This window comes from Rosa chinensis, chromosome 5, assembly GCF_002994745.2.
Source record: "Rosa chinensis cultivar Old Blush chromosome 5, RchiOBHm-V2, whole genome shotgun sequence".
In the NCBI taxonomy this organism is placed as follows: domain Eukaryota; kingdom Viridiplantae; phylum Streptophyta; class Magnoliopsida; order Rosales; family Rosaceae; genus Rosa; species Rosa chinensis.
The window spans coordinates 75,608,056-75,627,613 of NC_037092.1; the positions used below are offsets into that span (position 1 = coordinate 75,608,056).

At 39.1% G+C, this 19,558-nt stretch overlaps 4 protein-coding genes across 11 annotated transcripts; all 4 read left to right on the plus strand.

The window, feature by feature from the left end:
* Positions 1–1,930: 1,930 nt before the first annotated feature.
* On the plus strand, positions 1,931–4,676 carry LOC112168037 (F-box/LRR-repeat protein 25). 5 transcript variants are annotated; one of them, XM_040506983.1, is made up of 4 exons: positions 1,931–2,200; positions 2,880–3,843; positions 3,978–4,136; positions 4,209–4,676. In XM_040506983.1, the coding sequence occupies exons 2-4, from the start codon at positions 2,896–2,898 to the stop codon at positions 4,491–4,493; spliced, it is 1,392 nt and encodes a 463-aa protein (XP_040362917.1). In that variant the 5' UTR covers positions 1,931–2,200; positions 2,880–2,895; the 3' UTR covers positions 4,494–4,676. The 5 variants fall into 5 exon arrangements, with proteins under 5 accessions (XP_040362917.1, XP_040362918.1, XP_040362919.1 ...); XM_040506984.1 differs by having other exon boundaries at positions 3,987–4,136; XM_040506985.1 differs by having other exon boundaries at positions 2,907–3,843.
* A 709-nt stretch (positions 4,677–5,385) lies between these two features.
* Positions 5,386–5,952, plus strand: LOC121049273 (putative F-box/FBD/LRR-repeat protein At4g13965). Its single transcript, XM_040505981.1, has one exon. It carries the CDS (start codon positions 5,386–5,388, stop codon positions 5,950–5,952), a length of 567 nt encoding a protein of 188 aa, XP_040361915.1.
* LOC121053144 lies at positions 5,949–7,068 on the plus strand. The gene is made up of 3 exons (XM_040519670.1): positions 5,949–6,318; positions 6,477–6,635; positions 6,723–7,068. Exons 1-3 carry the CDS (start codon positions 6,118–6,120, stop codon positions 7,017–7,019), a joined length of 657 nt encoding a protein of 218 aa, XP_040375604.1. The 5' UTR covers positions 5,949–6,117; the 3' UTR covers positions 7,020–7,068.
* A 2,980-nt stretch (positions 7,069–10,048) lies between these two features.
* Positions 10,049–13,313, plus strand: LOC112167677 (F-box/LRR-repeat protein At3g26922). Of its 4 annotated transcripts, none has more exons than XM_040507129.1 (5): positions 10,049–10,293; positions 10,392–10,430; positions 11,556–12,517; positions 12,673–12,831; positions 12,912–13,313. In XM_040507129.1, exons 3-5 carry the CDS (start codon positions 11,582–11,584, stop codon positions 13,194–13,196), a joined length of 1,380 nt encoding a protein of 459 aa, XP_040363063.1. In that variant the 5' UTR covers positions 10,049–10,293; positions 10,392–10,430; positions 11,556–11,581; the 3' UTR covers positions 13,197–13,313. The 4 variants fall into 4 exon arrangements, with proteins under 4 accessions (XP_040363063.1, XP_024160489.1, XP_040363064.1 ...); XM_024304721.2 differs by having other exon boundaries at positions 10,049–10,229; XM_040507130.1 differs by having other exon boundaries at positions 10,049–10,229; positions 11,570–12,517.
* Positions 13,314–19,558: the final 6,245 nt, after the last annotated feature.

Consider the following 19,558-nt stretch of genomic DNA (forward strand, 5'->3'; position numbering starts at 1 on the left):
GGACCTTTCTTGACCCACCCCAGAGAATAAGGTGTATCATGAGGCTGCGTAGGCAACTGCAAATACTCCACCAACTTCCTGGCTATGAAATTTTCGCAGCTCCCATTATCCACAATTAAATTGCACACTTTGTTATTAATGGAACAAAGTGATCTGAAAATATTGCGCCGCTGCCCATCTTCCTTAGGAGATAATAAGATCCTCTGCAACACAATATTAACCTTCTCAGGAGACTCCTCCACCGCAAACTCAACCCCTTCATATTCATCACCTCTTCCAACTTCTTCTTCATCTTCATCATAATCATCTATAAGGGCAGATTGTCTCCTCTCAGGACACACATTAGACCTATGCCCAGGCTTGTTGCACCTATAGCAGACATCAGTTGTAGGCCTAGCATAAGGATTGGTAAGCCTCTGGTTTGGGGCCCTATTTGGAGCACCACTAGAACTGCTAGAATTGCCAGTCCATTTAGAAGGGGATTGGAAACCCTAGAAGCACTTCCTGTATTCTGCTGTAAGGCTTTACCCTTATCAGTTGAAGCGTTTACCAAATTTGTGCTCCTTTGGTAGTTATATCTCTGGAAAGAAGAAGTCGTGAAGGCTTCTCTAACAACTCTGCCTTTAATGCTAGATTTGAAGCTTCTGCCACAGTCCACACAGTTTGTAACCCAATTTTCTCCTGAATGCTTTTGTTCAACCCACTAATATAGCGCGAGCCACCTTCTGATCTTCAATTTCTCCTAGTTCATTGCACTCAGAATAGCGTAAGAACTCAGCAGTGTACTCAGCAACGGTCCTCGTACCTTGGACGCATTCAATATACAACCTGTACATAATCTGCTCATAATCATCCGGCAAGAATCTCTCCATCATAAGTTGCTTCATTCTTCGCCATGTTTTAACTCCCTGCTTTCTTTGCTTCTTCCAGGTATTCTGCAACTTATCCCACCAAACTGCAGCAGTACTCTTTAATTTCCAGGCAACATGCTTAACCTGCTTGTTTTCAGGCACCTCCATAATCTCAAAGAATCTGTCCACCTGAAGCTGCCAATCCAAATAATCTTCCACACCCAAGTTTCCCGAAAAGAAAGGGATCTCAGCTTTGACTTTGTAATCCTGATCAACTTCTCCTTGTTGTTCAAGTTGCACAATTTCTTCTTCAGAACCAGATTCTGAATTATTATCAACAACTTCACCAAGCGGAGCCCTAGCTCGCTGGCCTTATTCCCCTCCTCTATTCCGATTATTGTTGTTGTTGTTATTCCTCTCTCCCAACAGTCCACGAATTTCTCCAATCTGAGTATTCACGGAGTTGAAGGCAGCAGTAAACCCTGCTGTAAGAGCTTCAATATCTGCTTTTGTAACTTCACCCATTACATTGCTACTAAGGCAAATAAGAGAGACAGGGAAGACCTGCTCTGATACCACCTGATGCAGTCGGAAAGATCACCTAGGTTTACAAGCAATAAACCTAAAAATAAAAGGTTCTGGAGTCCACCAGAGATAAAAGAGATAAATCTCAATTTGATTGAAAATATGATAAAAGATAGTTCTGCAGCCGTTTAAGGTTGCTTATATATGAGGAAAGAAACCCTAAGACGACTAACAATGAAACCCTAAAGCTCACAGGTAAAAAAAAAAACAAACAAAAAAAAAACTAGGAAACCGAAATTTCATAAAAACAGTAAAATGCAGTTTTGAGGCCCTAAACGACCCCGAAAGCCCGAAAAAACCACACACGTCGCGATTTTTGTTCCTAGCGCGATTCTCTTTCCGGAAAGCTGTGGCGCGCTCCAATCGAACACCGAGCTATGGCGTAGCTACTAGTAACTTTTCGTTTTCCTCCCTTTGCACGATCAAACTGCTCTTCGAATTGGGCTGCCATCCGTTCTGCATCAAAAGCCTACCTAAAAATGGTGCCCAGATGATCTCGAGAGAGTATCTTGATAGAAATTAGGTTTTGATGATTTTGTGGCTGCAAGGTACCCTTTACCAAGAGTCCCAAGAGTGAGTTTTAGTAGTGGCGGGAGCAAGTTACTCTTTCCCTCCAAATTTGCCACGTGGCCACGAGCCAGTTTGACAAAACGACCCAAAAAAATGGAGGGGAAAGATTGTGTCTAAAATTTCCTCAAAACTCAATTAGTAAAGTGAAAACCAATCATAAGGCTACATCGCCTGGCGCACTATCCTCATTCTGGGTGAGTTCTCCATTTGGGTTTTCTGGGTTTTGGCTGATTGGTTGTAAACCTTTCGGTTTTCCATGATCTGATTACTTGATGGTATATAAGTTAGTGCTTTGATTATTTCTCTGATTGGGTGCATGCTATATAAATACGATGCAGTTTGACATTGATGAATTTATGCTGATTAGAATAATGGTTTACTAGAGTAATGATTGAATACTTGCATCTATATCAAGCAAATGTTTTCTATTTACTGTGTCATGAAATGGGTGCATGTTAGTTCCATTGGAATGACCGTTCTCTGTATTTTGTTGGCCACATTATGTTGAACTTAATTATGTTATTGCAAGCAAACTGATCTTATCCCACCAGGCTGCCACCAGATTTTACTTTGAAGCTTCTGGTCTTTATAAGTGAGACTTGGCACAAAGTAGATAAACTCAACTTCTCCATAGACTCCATAATAAGCTGCTAGACTTAAAAGAATTGCAGATTCCGACGATTTTACTTGCATGTTTTATGGTTGCACATACATGGGTACATATTATCCATTTCCTGTTGAGTACTTCATTTCTTTTATTCAGTCACTAGCTCTAGAGGCAGAGTCAGGAAGAAAATCGATTAGAGATAGTAACTGTTGTTGTTGTTGTTGATGATGATGAATTAACATCTAACAGATCATTTGGTATGGTAGGTAAACAGTCTGAACTATGAATTCCAGGTCTCAAATGGGAAAACCCAAGAAGCAGAAGCTAGATGGGGGAGAAGAGATGAACGAAGGCTGCAAGAGTTTAAGCAACTTACCTGATGTCCTAATTGGAAAAATTCTCGGTTTAGTTCCTACTAAAGAGGCTATCAGGACAAGCATACTGTCTAAAAGATGGGAATACCTATGGACTTCAGTTCCCAATCTTGATTTTACTCAAGCAATGCTCGATAAGAGAACATCCTTGGTGAATGTTGTTGAAAGAGCACTTCTTCTTCGTGGCCCTGCTGATATAAAACGGTTCAGTCTTTCATTTCCAGTGCTGAGTGATGCATCTCGTGTTCATTCATGGATCTCTGCCACAGTCAGGCGCAATGTAGAGGTCCTTTCCATTTGTCTGTATGGCTTCAAGGAACCATTGAAGGAACCAAATTTGTTGCCTTGTTCTTTATTTACCTCTTCAACACTGAAGGAGTTAGAACTGTGTCTGCCCTGTATTTTCAAGGTTCCTTGTACTGTTTGCTTCTCAAGCCTAAGGAGCTTGACTCTTACGTTGTTGGTGTTTTCTGATGACTGCTCGACCCAGAAGCTTTTTTCTGGTTGCCCAGTCCTTGAGGAATTAACTCTACAAGATTGCAATTGGGCCAATCTCAAGTTTGTGAGTATTTGTGCTCCCAAGCTTTTGACATTGAGCATAAATGAAATGGATCTGCAATATCCACGAGGTTCAGATGGTTGCCAGATTATGGTATTTAGTGGCAGTCTCAAAGATTTATCTTATGTGGGTCGGTTCCAAAATGACTATTGCTTTTATAACTTATCATCACTAACTGAAGCTTACATTTGTCATAATTCCACTAAGAGCTTAAGACATCTTATTTACCGATTTTATAAGCTTCTTACAGCGCTCTCTAGTGTGAGGAACCTAACTATCTGTCATACTTTCTTTGAGGTATGTTTGTAACTCTTTCTTTTATCTATCAATTTATGTTGATAATTCTCATGTGTTGCATTAACTTTACATGCCACCCATGTCTTGTCTAACATCACTTGGTCCTCATGTTTGGCTTCACCCTCTGTTCTTAGGATGTTCAGACTAATGCACCAGAACTTCTTGACTACATGCCTTTGTTCAATGATTTAACCACTTTGATATTGGAATCATCACCGGTAGATATTCGTAGTAAAGGACTATTGAGGATACTCCAAAACTGTCCTTGCCTTCAAACTATGATTTTCTGTGAGGTACCTTATATTTTCTCTTCTATTGTGTGTTTCCTGTAATGTTGTTTAAATTGCTGAACTTTGATGATTTAGGGGATTAGCCTGTCGTCTGAATATGCAAAAGATGATGGGATATTGGAGCCATGGCCTCCATGTTTCTTGTCAAGTCTTCAAGTGATCGAAGTCAATACATTTTACGGAGACCTGGAGGAAATTCATGCATTAGAGGTTTTGCTAAAGAATGCTAAGGTCTTGGAGAAGATGAGTATAACTTGCTCCAATAATTTTCAAGGGGCACAAGAGAAGAAAAGGGATGTTAACAAACAGTTATCAGATGTCCCCAAAGGATCAGAGAGTTGTGAAATTGTTCTTGGTTGAGCCCTTATGGAGTTTTCAATGATATGCAATGATCTTATGTGGTATTTGGCTGATGATTAGTTTTGATGTTGAATCCTTCAGGCTGAAAGCATATGAAGAATAAGTAGCTACTATTTTAGTGTATAATGAACTGATATGGGTTGCAACTGGTACTGTTTATAAGTTATGGAGGAACAATTTATTTTGGGTATCACACTTGGGTTTTGGAATACTTCATTGTTTTTTTGATACATAATACTTCATGTTACTTTACAGGAAAACCAACTGCTAAATTATCATCTTGATCTATTATAAATATGGACAAAGTGACGATTTGCTAGAACGATGATTACGTTAGTACAATTTGGCGGATGAGAAGCGGACATTCACAGGGGCAATTCTGGTATTTTGAATATTAAAAGATAAAAAAAATTGAGTCCATTTTTTTTTTAATACAGAATGCAAGTCCAAAACATAAAACAATACTCGCATACATGATATATTGGTCCAATGAGCAAGTGAAGCAGAATATGCAACTCTGATCACAAATCACAAATCACATGCAACTCTGAAGGCGGCCCCCTATTGTGATAATCCGCCGCACCAGGTTTAGTTAACGTCTCTCTTTGGATGTGAACGAGATCGTGATTCTTAACAATTGTGGTCTCTGCGTTTTGCTTTTTATAGAACAGTTTGTTAATTTAAAACCCTAATTTCATCATAGTAAATTCATACTTTAACTGATTGGAATTGATCCTAGGTTTTGATTGTCTATGATTGTTGCTCGTTTGACATATTATAGTGGCTGTATGAGGAATTGAATGCACTTGTTCGATCATATAGTTGGTTTTTATGTTATGTATCTATTATCTGACAGATTAATGGTATATGTAGTAGGAAAAACTGTTGAACTATGGATACCAATTCTCGGATAGTTAAACCCGAAAAACAAAAGTTGGATGGAGGAGAAGAGATTGAAGGAGGCAGCAAGAGTTTTGGCTATTTACCTGAGGAACTTATTAAATACATTCTGTCCTTGCTTCCAACAGAAGATCTTATCAAAACAAGCGTTTTGTGTAAAAAGTGGGAGTACCTATGGACATCGTTTTCCAAGTTTAGTTTTGTTCAAGGGTCGTCTGATGATAATAGATCTTCTTTCTTGAAAGCTGTGGATAGAGCACTTATTCTTCGGGATGCAGATATAGAACAGTTCAGTCTTTCGTTTACAGTGAAGAAGGGTGATGCATCTCGTGTTAGTTCGTGGACTTCTGGCTTAGTCTGGCGCAACGTTGAAAAGCTTTCTCTTGCTCTTGATGGGGCTAGGTCAACATTTTCGTTGGCTCCGTGTTTATTTACTTGTGCGACACTGAGGGACTTAGAACTATATATCCCTAGTAAATTGAAAGTTCCTGCTACTGTTTGTTTCCCATGTCTAAGGAGATTGTCTCTGAACTCTGTGGTGTTTACTGATGACTATTAAACTCAAAAGCTGTTTTCTGGTTGCCCAGTTCTCAATGAATTATCTCTAATCAATTGCAATTGGGCGAAACTCAAGTGTGTGACTATTTCTGCTTCCAATCTTTTGAGCTTGATCATATATGAAACTGGTGGTCAGTTGCAGCTTTTCGGACGTTGTTGTCAGATTATGGTAAATGGAGTCGGTCTCAAATATTTTCAGTACAAGGGCGGGTTCCTAAATGATTATTACTTTTATAACTCATCGGTAGATAAGGCTGAGATTCTTATTCCTACTTCGAGATTGAGACATGTGAGTTACCGGTTGTATAAGCTGCTTCGGGAGTTCTCTAGTATGAAAATTTTTACTACCTCTTCTTCATCCTTTAAGGTATATATGCTTCTATGCTTCTATGTTATTGGTAACGTACAATTCTTAATTTGATCTATCAATCTCTGTACAAATCGCTCGTTTGCATTACCTTTCTATTGCCACAATGTCTTGTCCAAATCCACTTACTCTTGATGATTGGCTACCCCTGTTATTAGGTGGTTCAGACTAATGCATCAGAACTTCTCGCCCAGATGCCCTTGTTTAGTAATCTAGCCACTTTGATATTTGAAGAAAAGGAAGTAAATATTGGTTGTAAGGGACTACTGAGGATGTTCCAAAACTGTCCTTCTCTCCAAACTCTAGTATGCAGTGAGGTAACTTCATGAGTGCTACTATGTGTTAGTTGTATTAATGTGTTTCCCAGTAATGCATGTTAAAATTGCTGAACTTTGATGATTTAGGGCATTACGCTGTCCTCCGATGATGCAGAAGATGATGGGGTGTTAGAGCCACTGCCTCCTTGTTTCTTGAAAAGTCTTAAAAAGATTGAAGTTCATGCGTTTCTTGGAAACCAGGAAGAGCTTGATGCATTAAAGGTTCTGTTAAAGAATGCAATGGTCTTGGAGAAGCTGATTATAACTTGCTCCGATTCTTTTCAAGGCAGACCGGAGAAGTTGAGGGATGTTAACAATCAGTTAGCAGATTTACCTAGAGGCTCATCCAAATGCTGTGAAGTTATTTGTTCGTTGAGCCCTTGAGTTTTTACCATATATGCATAGACTTTAAATTGCTTTGGCAGGCTTTCCTTTTAAACATGCCGATGCGGAATGATATTCTTGTGACTTGATTTGCAATTTGTTTTGACGTTCAAATTTCAAAAATAACATAGCGAAGAATGATAGAAGATAGGCCTCAATTTGGGGGTATAATGAGCTTCTGCCTTTATAGATCGACTGCTGTGGATTAGTCATATGGTTTCCCACTCATTGGTTTATTTATTTATTTTTTGGATAGAATTGGTTCAATACTGTCATGCTGAAAGAGTGGATGATAATGGGGAAATAACATTGCTACTTGCTAGTATTGGTCTATGATGAACTTGTGTGGGCAACTCTAATGGTGAAGTCCCATTCTGGGTGCTAAACTCATTTTGACACCCTTTGAAGCTCTAATCATATAGCACGCCTACTTATCATCAAACCCATTTGGAGAAGGCAAAGCAAGGCAAGGCAAGTTGTTGTCCATGGCGGGGTGTGTTCAATTGGTTCATGATGTATTTTAGAGTTTGCTTATTCATAGTTTCTCTGTGTACTTGTGGCCTTCTTCACTATTGAAACACTTGTCTACATGTGCTCGAAACTTTATTTGGTCTGGAGATTTATCAAAAAGAAAACTTGTCATCGTTTTTTAGCAGCAGGTTTGTGTGCCAAAGAAGGAAGGGAGCCTTGGGCTACGTGATCTCAAGTCTCTTAACTTGGCAACTCTGATATCTCTTAGTTGGTCTACTCTCACATTGGGTTTGATATGGAGTAGCTATGCATCTCAACGGTTTTCTATTTGCTGCATTATGAAATATCGGTATTTCAGGTCCTCAGTTTGGCATGGTTTAAAGGCAGCTCTTCCTTTCATTTTCCATAACTCCAAGTGGCTTATTGGTGATGGAAAGTTGGTGAATTTATGGATGGACAAGTGGTTGAATGCCCCCTTAATTGTAAAATTACAGGCTCTGAATTTTCCCAAACGTTTGATGAGTAAGGTGGAAAATTTTATTACTACTCAGCAATGGACCTTGCCCAGTGAATTTTCAATTTCATTTCCGATTTTGGCAGCTGAAATTCTTCAGATTCCACTACCAATTGAACCTGAAAGTGATGTATTAATTTGGGAGCCTTCAAGCTCAGGTTCTTTCTCTTTTTCTGATGGATACCATGTAGTCCGACAATCATTTTCAGAAGATGAGTGGGTTTCTAAGGTTTGGCATTCTTTCATTCCACCACGTTTATCTTTACTAGCATGGTGCCTTTCCTATGATGAACTACCTACTGATGTGCAGTTTCAAAAACGGGGTATCCCAACAGTGTCTGTTTGCCAGCTTTGTACTTTTGGCTATATTGAGGATTCTATTCACTTATTTGTCACTTGCTCATTTGCGCAACATGTTTGGCAATGGTTAGCATGCTGTTTTGGGACTTTCTTACCAACTAGTGGCACTATTGGCGGGTTATTTACCTCCATTATTGGCAAGTCTTTCTCTCCCCAACTAAAAAATATTTGGCTTGCTAGTTGTCTCTATGCTCTTATGGCTATATGGAAAGCTCGCAATAAGCTTAGATTTGAGGACAAGCGCCCTTCCCTCATGTGAATTTTCAGCTCTCTCAAGGTTTGGCTTCGCTTTGCTGCTTCTGACATGCCAGGTTATTCGAATGGTTTGGTTGACACTCAGTTGTTGGTTGGTCCTAATAATCGAGTAGCGCCTCGGTTAGTTCTCTGGCACCCTCCAATTTTTCCTTAGATTAAGTTGAATACTGATGGTCTTGCAAAGGGTAATCCAGGACCTGCAGCTTGTGGTGGTGTGTTTTGTGACACCCATAGTCATTACATTGGCAGTTACTGTCAAGGATTGGGACATAAATCTGCCTTCTACTCAGAGTTTATGGGTGTGATCATTGGGATTGAATATGCCTTCCAGTATGGTTGGCGATGCCTATGGCTTGAATGTGTTTCGACTAGTGTAATTGCATGCATCAAATCCTCATCTTTTGTTCCACCTTGGCTGCTTCGAATTGCATGGCTTACTTGCTTAGCATGTATTAGAGCAATGACCTTTCATTGTTCCCATATACTTTGGGAAGGAAATACGGTGGCTGATAGAATGGCAAACATGGGCTTACTTTCTCCATCCCTGGTATGGCATGTTTCTCCTCCGCTTAATATATCTCCTTATCTTCGTATGGATGATTTGGGATTCCCTTACCTTCACCATGTTTAACTCTCTTTCTTGCATGGGTTGGTGTTGGGCTTGTTTTAACATTGGCAACTATATTTTCTACATTCCTTATAATGCAAACGCTGGTCGCTATTACTTGGACATTCGTTTCATTACGAAGCTGGGTGCTGATGCATGGCTTCTCTTGGCAGATAGTGCAATTTTTATTTTTTCTTCCATTGTTTTGCTTTGCAAGCTGTTTAATTATCTGGAAGTTGGGAAAATTTGAGGTTCTGCTTCAATTTTTTCACTTCCTTTTGTCTTTCTTTCTAGCTTTTGGGGTAAGGTTTATGTCCCCCCTTCTTTAGGTTGTATTTTCTTTTTATGTTATTAATAAAATAAAAATAGGGGGACGGGCGGTGGGTTCCCAGAGTGTAGCAAACCCATCTCCTTTGGGATAGAGGGTGAGACTTGTTCCCTACATCGTTTGCCTCCGATGAACTAATATCGTCTAATCCCTTATTCATTAAAAAAAAAAAAAAACCCTTTGGAGAAATGTTTTAAAAACCGTCTTTTATATTACATATCCCATTAAACCTCTTTTTTATTGGCATTTCCTTTTAAGTGGTTTTTAAAAAAAAAAAAAAAAAATTGGGCTAAATACTTTACCATTTAACTTGTATATCGACGAGATATCTTAAAATCTTAGGAGTTGAAACCGTCATCTCTCTCTTTTTTTTAAAGAAAATTTTTTCTCTCCATTTTCCTTTGGGCCTTTTCCCTCTATTTTTGCAGGCCTTATATTACTCTTCCACATTCTGTGGGTATTTTCGTGAAAAAGAAAAGAAAAAAAAAAAAAAACTCTACAAGGAAATTACCACTCTCTGACGCACGGTTGTCGTATTCTGCTAGTTTGGAGGGAGAATCTCCCAAAATTTTCACGCTCCCGCTGTTTTCAAAATTCCAATAATAGGAACATCCAATATCATTATCCAAACCACTTTTGGTTTTCTTACGACTACAAATAAGCAGAGCATTCTGGGTAGATCTCTCTCTCTCTCTCTCTCTCTCTCTCTGGAAATGGATGGTTTCGTGATTTAGAGCGAGTGGGTTTTCTGGGTTTTGCTTTATTTTGTTACATTTTCAGTGAGCTTCATTCTATTGCTTCACTTCACTTAAATCTTCTGTCTTGTGCTTGATTCAGGAGATATACAGTCTTCTGTGGCAGCTAGTGACAAAGCAGGTGATCTCAATTTTCCATCTTTCTATGACACTAATATGCATGTTTATATCAGTGAATACTTCACGATAAGACTACTAGAAAAAATGGGTGTGTAGATGTTATTGTCTCCCGTTCTAATTAAAAGTTATAGGCACACAGATTCAGAAGGGCAACGTACATAACTTAAGCCACAAATGGCATCAAAATTCAGTCCATAAGTCAAAAGTTATCTAGCCCGATCATATTTTTCTAATAGTTGAAAATGAATTTATTTGAGCTCTAGACCTCTGGTCACTAATTATGCACAGATCAGGTTTATTTAAGTTAAGGTTTTGAATGTTGGTTCATTTCTAAATTTAACAATTAATCCACTATTATTCTGTGACAAACTCTTTACTGATCAGTAAAGAATGAAGCAGATTCGAGTAAACATAATGTAAAATGACACAAAAGTACAGATCAGGTGCAATCAAGTTAAATCTGTGAAACAATTTTCATTACTTAGTTTAGCCTTCAGTTAGCTTTAGCACAAAACTCCAAACTGATGGGGCAAAAGTGAGGTAGATTCAAGAGAACATGACATAAAAGCACAGTCCCCCTGAACTACATTGTGCAAGATATAATGCACTCTCTTTTTTATTTGCTATTTCATGTTATAGTTTATGTATGGTATTAATAAAATAATTACTACCTTTTCTCTTAGTCATTGAGGTTTGGTTGATTTTTGAATTTTCTTGATCTGAAATCCATGTTGAATAATTACATTTTTATGAAACAAATGTTTATGATATGATTTCTACACCAAATACATTCCTCCGGTTTCTATGTTTTGTTTGTTCTAGTCTATCAGGTTGTGTGTTTCTCACTCTTTCCTGAAAGGGAAGATATATTTTTATCAGAACTATTGTTGACTGTATTGTTTAGCAAAATTACTTTGAATTGTACCAATTGTATTTTGAAATTTTGTCCTAGAGGCAAATTGATTATATCCCACTAGGCCACCAGATTTCTTTGGAGCTTATGCTCTTTATTCTTAGCATTTGACATTTGGCCTTAATCTTTATAGCCAAATGTTTGCACTTCAGTATTATCTAAGATGTTTACATTAATTGGTTTTCACGTTATCGTTTATGTCTGATTTGACAGATTGTTTGATACAGCTAGGTTGAAATATGGATGCAAGTTTTCAAACGGGACAACCCAAAAAGCAGAAGTTATCTGGGGAAAAAGAGGAAGGAGGCAGCATGAGCTTAAGCAAGTTACCTGATGTGCTTATTGAACAAATTATCTCCTTCCTTCCAACAAAAGATGCTATCCGAACAAGCATTCTGTCTAAAAGATGGGAATACCTATGGACATCACTTCCTGAACTTAAGTTCATTCAAGGGAGGAATGAAACGAGATGTTCCTTTGTGACTGCTGTGGACAGAGCACTAATTCTTCGTGGCCCTGCTGATCTAAAACAGTTTCTTCTTTTGTTTAGAGGGTTAGAGCAGCTAGATGATGCATCTCGTGTTAATCGGTGGATCACTGCCATGCTAAGACGTAATGTTGAAGAGCTTATACTTCGCCTGTCTAACTCTAAGGAGCTTTCACTGCCTCGTTCTTTATTTACTTCTGCAACACTCACGTACTTGGACATAATTGTGCCCTGTATTTTCAAAGTTCCTTCTACTGTTTGTCTATCAAGTTTAAGGATGTTGAGACTTCAATGCGTGGTGTTTTCTGATGACTGCTCAACCCAGCAGCTGTTTTCGGGTTGTCCAGTCCTTGAGGACTTGATACTAGGAGAATGCAGCTGGGGCAATTGCAAGTTTGTGAGTATTTGTGCCCCCAAACTTTTGAGATTGGAAATTGATGAAGACATTGATTTTTATCCCAAAGGTTCAGATGGTTGCCAGATTATGATATTTGGTGTTAGTCTCACGAACTTTTATTACTCGGGTGAATTCCGAAATCATTATTGCTTCAATAACTCATCAGTAGATAAGGCTCGTATTTTTCATTTCTCTGATGAGAAGTCGAGGCATATGAGTTACGGGTTTAATAAGCTTCTTGGAGGACTATCTAGTGTGAAGAAACTAGCTATCAATTCTGATTCCCTTGAGGTATGTATTCTCCTCTCTTATTAATTGATTACAAATGTTAATTTGATCTATTAATTTCTGTTACAGACGGCATATGCTGCATTAACTTTCTATGCCAGTAATGGCCTGTCTAAATTTGCTTGGTCCTGAAGATTGCTTCACCCTCAATCTCTTAGGTGATTCAGATTCATGCAACAGAACTGCTTACCCAGATGCCCCTGTTGAATCACCTAACCACTTTGAAATTGGAAGCAGAGGAAGTAGTTCCCTGTAGCAAAGCACTATTGAGAATGCTTGGAATCTGTCCTTACCTTCAAACTCTGATATTCTTTCAGGTAAGTTCATGTGCACAGTTTGTTTTCTAGTGTCGTGTTTTTGGTAATTTTGTTCACATTGATATCTTTTGATGTTTTAGGAGATTAACCTGTCCTCAGATGATGCTAACAACGATGGGGTGTTGGAGCCGCTGCCTCCATGTTTCCTGACTAGTCTTAAACAGATTGAAGTTCGTGAATTCTATGGAGACGAGAATAATCTTTGTGCAATAAAGATTTTGCTAAAGAATGCCATGGTCTTGGAGACGATGATCTTAACTTGCATGCACAATTTTGTTGGAGGATCAGAGAAGAAAAAGGATGTTAACAAACAGCTATCAGATCTCCCAAAAGGGTCAGAAAGCTGTGAAGTTGTTCTTGTTTGATCCCTTTGATCGCGTATTAAAATTGTACTTGCAGACTTCATTGCCTTCTTTTTAAGTTTAACCTGCTGGTTTGCAATACTCTTCTGTCTCATTTGGTTGATAATTACTTGTCCTGAATCCTCTATGTGCTGTATAATGGATATTTTTACAATATCCAAATACTTTCTTGAAGTTAATACCTTACTAACTTCAATATGTAGGTTCTAACCAAACAATAATGATCAACCCTGCCTCTACCTTTTGCCCAACTCAGGAACCCCTAGTCATCTCTCCTGCGAGAATCCTTTTGCTTTAGACTTGTGACTTTAGCCACTCTTCCTTACTGCCTCAATTATCAGATGACATTGTACAATGGTGTTGTATCTTGACCACTTTTCCTACTCATGGAAGGGTTCATTTGCTACAAGCCACCTAGTATATTGACGAATATGGGTGTCAAGGACTAACTGGGTATTTAGGCTCCCATTAAGCTTTCTGTAGATTTACTTTGAATTATTCTTGCTATCCAATTTGTTAATCCAATTTGTTAGGAGTCAGTAGCTTTTACCTACTCTAAGGAGTCTGTTAGTAGCGAACTAGAGGTCCTAGATTTTCTGCTAAAGTTGTTTAGGTGACGCTCTATTTAAGAGTCACTCAATGAATAATCACTTCAATTTCTTTAGTTTTCTCTAGTATTTTCAGTTCAAAGTCTTTAATTTTTTCACATTTGGTATCAGAGCCCCCACTGGGCTTGAGGTAGAAAAGAAAAGCAGTAGCTTTTGTGACTTGCACCAACAACAATCATGGCCGCGACCGACAACAATTATGTACCATGACTCTTGCTGGTGCAAGTCAAAAAGGGTATGGAGAATTTGTTTGAAGGAGCTGCAGAGTTTGTTGCTTGTCCATGAGAAAAAGCACGCTGACAAACTTCAAAATTTGTTTAAACAAATTAACAAAACCAAAAACTTAACACTTTCCCTTAAACTGAATCCGTCCTTAAGACATCAATTTACAGAAGAAACTCCGGCATGAAGTAAGCTGCTGGAGTTTCTTGCGTAAGGGACTTCAGTTTGAGGGAGGCTGTTAAGTTTTTCGGTTTTGTTAATTTACTTGGAATTTCTAGGAAGAGTCTAGGTAGAAATTACCCTCTATTAGAGTATCCCTTCCGTTAAAGGAGTCTGTTAGTGGTGGAATACTTGTCGTAGTTTTCTCTGCTAAAGTTATTTATGTACCATCAACTTACCAGTTGGTATTCAGTTGATGAATAATTACTCAAATCGAGGGCCATTAGAGTGCAATGTCGGCAGGCAAAGTGTTTTTGTTTAGCTTAGACTACTCGGTTCTCATGTTGTTATTGTTTAAGAATAAAGGATTCGAGAGAGAATTGATGAGAGAATTGTATTCCATAAATTGAGAATAGGAGTCCTATATATAGGGATTACAAAGTATATGTTCTAATGTTACAAGGAAAACTAATCCGTGTAGAACTAGGAATTCTAGAACCTTCTCTCCTATTACAACCATGAAACTAATCCTAGTTTGATAAGGTACACTAAGTCGATTTTCCTTCAACACTCCCCCTTATGCCGCTCAAACTTGGTGGTGACGCTTCATCCATTGTCTCGTTAAAAACCTTGCTCGAGTGAAAAACCCTGTGGGACAAAAACTACCTCGAGGATGAGAAAAAGAGTACAACACGTCCTTCACTCTTCGAGATCGAACATGTAGACATCATAACTCCCCCTGATGTCGATATCTCCTCCTGATTGCTACAATCATGGGAGTTCGGATAACTTTCTCAATCTGATGCTCTTCACATGTTTCTCGAAGGTGGATTTAGGTAACGACTTAGTGAATAAGTCTGCTACATTATCCTCTGATCGGATTTGATTCACTTCAATCTTTAGAAGTGATTGTTGTTGCTGATTGTAAAAGAACTTAGGCGATATATGCTTAGTGTTGTCGCCCTTGATGAAACCTAACTTCATTTGCTCAATACAAGCTGCATTATCCTCATAAATGCATGTAGGTTCATCCGTGGTAGACTTCAAATCACAACTTCCTTAAATATGTCTAATTACAGACCTTAGCCATATACATTCACGCACAGCTTCATCTAGAGCAATAATCTCTGCATGATTTGAAGAAGTAGCAACAAGGGTCTGTTTTGTAGACCTTCAAGATATCACAGTGCTTCCCATGGTAAAGACATAACCCGTTTGGGAGCGACCATTGTGAGGGTCAGAGAGGTACCCTGCATCAGCGAAACCCATGAAAACATCATTGTTGTTTTGATGGAGGGGAGTAGGAAGACGTCGGCCACCATGGGCGGCGGCGGCGGTGGCAACATGGCCGGCGGCCAACTCTTGGAAGGTGGCTTTTTGCCTCTTGGGGTCCGATCCCAAATTTTAGTCATTCCTTTTCTCTCTGTATGGATAAAATAAGCCTATATCAATCGTACCTCCTAAGTATCGAAAGATTGTCTTTACACCAATCCAATGGCGGTGTGTTGGCACAAAACTATGTTGAGCTAACAAGTTCACTATGAAGGAGATGTCCGGTCTTGTGCATTGAGCTAAGTACAATAATGCGCCTATTGCACTTAAATAGGGCACTTCGGCCTCTAATAATTCTTCGTCCTCATCCTTTGGACGAAATGGATCTTTTCCGGGCTCAAGACTACGGCCGATCATGGGAGTACTCATAGGCTTTGCTTTATCTTCATTAAAGCGCCTTAGGATTTTCTGAGTATATGTAGACTGATGGATTAAAATCCCATCACTACAGTGCTCGAGTTCTAAACAGAGGCAAAACTGTGTTTTCCCAAGATCTTTCATCTCAAATTTGTATTTCAAATATTTAGCAGTTTCTTTTAACTCATCTAGAGTCCCAATTAGGTTCATGTCATCGACATAAACTGCTACGATTGTAAATCCGGAACTTGTTCTTTTAATGAATACGCATGAGCATATTTCATTGTTAATATATCCCTTCCCAATCAAGTAGTCACTTAGACGGTTATACCACATCCGTCCGGATTGTTTTAATCCATATAGTGAGCGTTTTAACCTTATTGAAAACGCGCTCCATGGTTTAGAGCCACTTGATTTGGGTAATTGAAGTCCATCTGGAACCTTCATATATATCTCTGAATCTAGATCCCCATAGAGATATGCTGTAACCACATCCATAAGCTGCATGTGAAGTTTTTCGGAACCTACCAAACTGACAAGGTAGCAGAACATTATAACGTCCATTACGGGAGAATATGTCTCCTCGTAGTCGATTCCAGGGCGTTGTGAGAAACCTTGCGCCACGCGGCGGGCTTTATATCTAACCACCTCATTTTTCTCATTACGCTTTCTAACAAAGACCCATTTATGGCCAACAGGTTTTACATCTGGGGGTGTCTGCGTTATAGGCCCAAATACTTGTCTCTTTGTTAGTGAATCCAATTCAGCCTGGATCACATCTTTCCATTTAGGCCAATCTGCTCTTCGTTGACATTCTTCGACAGAGTGAGGTTTGACATCATCATATTCTATAATTCCTTTTGCAACATGATATGCAAATGCATCATCAATTGCCATAGAATTTCTATCCATCATCTCATGTACACTAGTGTAATTCATGGAGATCTCTCTATTCTCTGGGATTGGTTCTGACATTGGAGCGTCCTCCAATGATGTCTCTTGGACATAACCATAATCCGGAATATTCTCATGAGATGGATTATTTACATCGATGATTAATGGATTATTTTGTGCCAAACTCGCTTTCTTTCTTGGGCAAGAATCCATCGAACCTATTGGTCTCCCGCGCTTCCTGGCAGGAGCCGTGGGGACGTTGGTCTCCCGCGCATTCTTTCTTAGCCACAACGTCATCAAGGGTGGGGACGTTGGCGCCATTCTCAGGTACGTACTCTTGAGATGGCGTCATGTCCTCTAATTTTAGGGAAATCAATCCTTGCAGGCACGTTTGCAGCAGGTATGTGTGATCTCGTCACTTTAGCGATATCAGAAAAAGCATCAGGCATCGATTCTGCTACGTTCTGAAGATTGAGAATTCTCCGCACTTCAATTTCGGACTGTGCGGTTTGGGGATCAAGATGAGACAGAGTGGGGACAGACCACGACAATTCCTGTCGTTCCTGTTGAACATTTATGTTCTTATCTCACCCTAACGACGGGAAGACTGTCTCATCAAAGTGACAATCAGCGAATCTAGCGGTAAAGAGATCGCCTGTCAAGGGTTATAAGTAGCGGACAATCGTTGGAGAATCATATCCAACACAAATGCCTAATCGTCATTGAGGACCCATTTTAGTGCGCTGTGGCGGCACAATTGGCACATAAACTGCACACCCAAATATGCGTAAGTGTGAGACATCAGGCTCATACCCAGTCACCATCTGGGACGCAGAAAAAGGTTGATTGGCAGTGGGACTCAGACGAATAAGCACAGCTGCATGCAATATTGCATAGCCCCAAGCAGAAATAGGGAGATTGGTGCGCATTACCAATTCTCTAGCGACCATTTGTAGTTGTTTAATGGCGGCTTCTGCGAGACCATTTTGGGTGTGAACATGAGGAACTAGATGTTTGATTACACGCATTTATATATGTGTAATTATGTCTAAAACACTAGAATTAACCTAATCCTCATGTCAATTATTATGTAATTAATTCACTTTTATTTATATTGTAGTAAATAAGCGGAGTTGTGGATTTCGGAAGAAGTTGTGCGAAATTGGAGTTAATTGGAATTACCGACAAAAAGACGAATTGCCGATGTGGTCAACTAAAGTCAGAGCCAAGAAAGAAGCATAAGGCTATTACGCATAGTTATGGGTATGTGCATGAAATTACAAGAAGAAGAGGGAGGAAATTGAAGAAAAGTGTTAATTAATCGCTGATTTGATCGATTAACTATTGATTTGGTTAATTAATCATTAATTTGATTAATTAAGTAAGAGAGTTGAGCAACATTGCAGCACGTGCAGATCTGTATATAATTGGTTGAAAACCAATTCAGCTTTGACATGTGGCACCCATGGTTAATTAAACCATGATTCTCATCTCGTCCATCCTCTTCTTCACGCACCGATTTTCTTTCCTCTCCCTCTCCTTTCTTGCCACGTGGCCTCATCTATTCCATATTCTCTGCAACCACACAGCCCAGCCACACACATATATATAGACCCATAACCCTACAGAATTCGGCAGCACACCCCAATCCTCTCCCCAGATCCATTTTCTCTTTCTTCATCTCTACAGCCGCACACCACCCCCAATTACCACTCTTCCATAACTCTCTCACCCACTCTCCCATTTCACTCACTCTTCTACATTAAATTATTGGGCTCTTCTCAAATTTCATCAAGGAAGATCATCAAGACCTTAATTTCATCTTGGGTAGTTAGGAGGATTCAAGCTAGCTTAGTTTTCTTTGCTTTCTAGCATTGTTGAAATTAAGCAAAGCTTATCCTCTCTCTTCTCATCTATTTTAATTGTACATGGTTTTGATGTTAAATCTTGTTTTAATTATGAGTGATGATAGGAGCATAAATGCGACGAATATAGTGTGAAATCCCTACACTTTTCTTAGCTATTTCCTTTAAAGTTAGTTTTAACTTTGTTTTCTTTTTAGGTAGTTCATGGAGTGATTCAAGAGAAATAAGAGCTGAAAGGGAGCAATGGAGCCATGGATAATGAAGTACTGATGCAAAGGACCAAGTTTGATTAACCATTTGGCCAGAAATTACAAGGGAAGTCCACAGAATTCATTGTGAAAAACAGTTGCTGCAAAGCAGAAAACTGCAGTTTCAGAATCAGCTTTCTGGGAACGGTATTGAGGAGACATTCTTGCATCCTTCCAGCTGCAAATTTGAAGAAAGGGCCAGTGATCCTTGAATAAATGATGTTATACTTCAACTAAAGCTAAAGAAAAGGTCAGAAGCATCAACGAGGCAGTAGGAAATCAAAGTCGAAGTATGCTTCCCGATAAGGCAAAAACTGTCAGCTTTTCACGAAGCTTTTTGGGAGATCTTTTCCGGCGATTTTCTTGGAGTTTTTCCAGAAAGTTATTGATCCTTCTAGATGATATGATGTCATAGAACACGTGGGAGTCAAGAACCATCCAGAAAATTGTCAAGACGAAGTCGTTCCTTGTCCAAGAAGGAAGCTTCAGAGTCAGAAATTGAATCCTAGTCAAAACAGGACGGTTTTGCAGAATTCTTCTTTGGACGGATTTCCAGGGCATTTTTGGAAGGTTATTGTTGCTGCAAATATGAAGGAGAGTCCTAGAATGATTCCTCAAGATTTTGGGAAGATTATTAAGGCTTGAAAATCATTTAATTATGCACCAAGTAGAGTAATCCT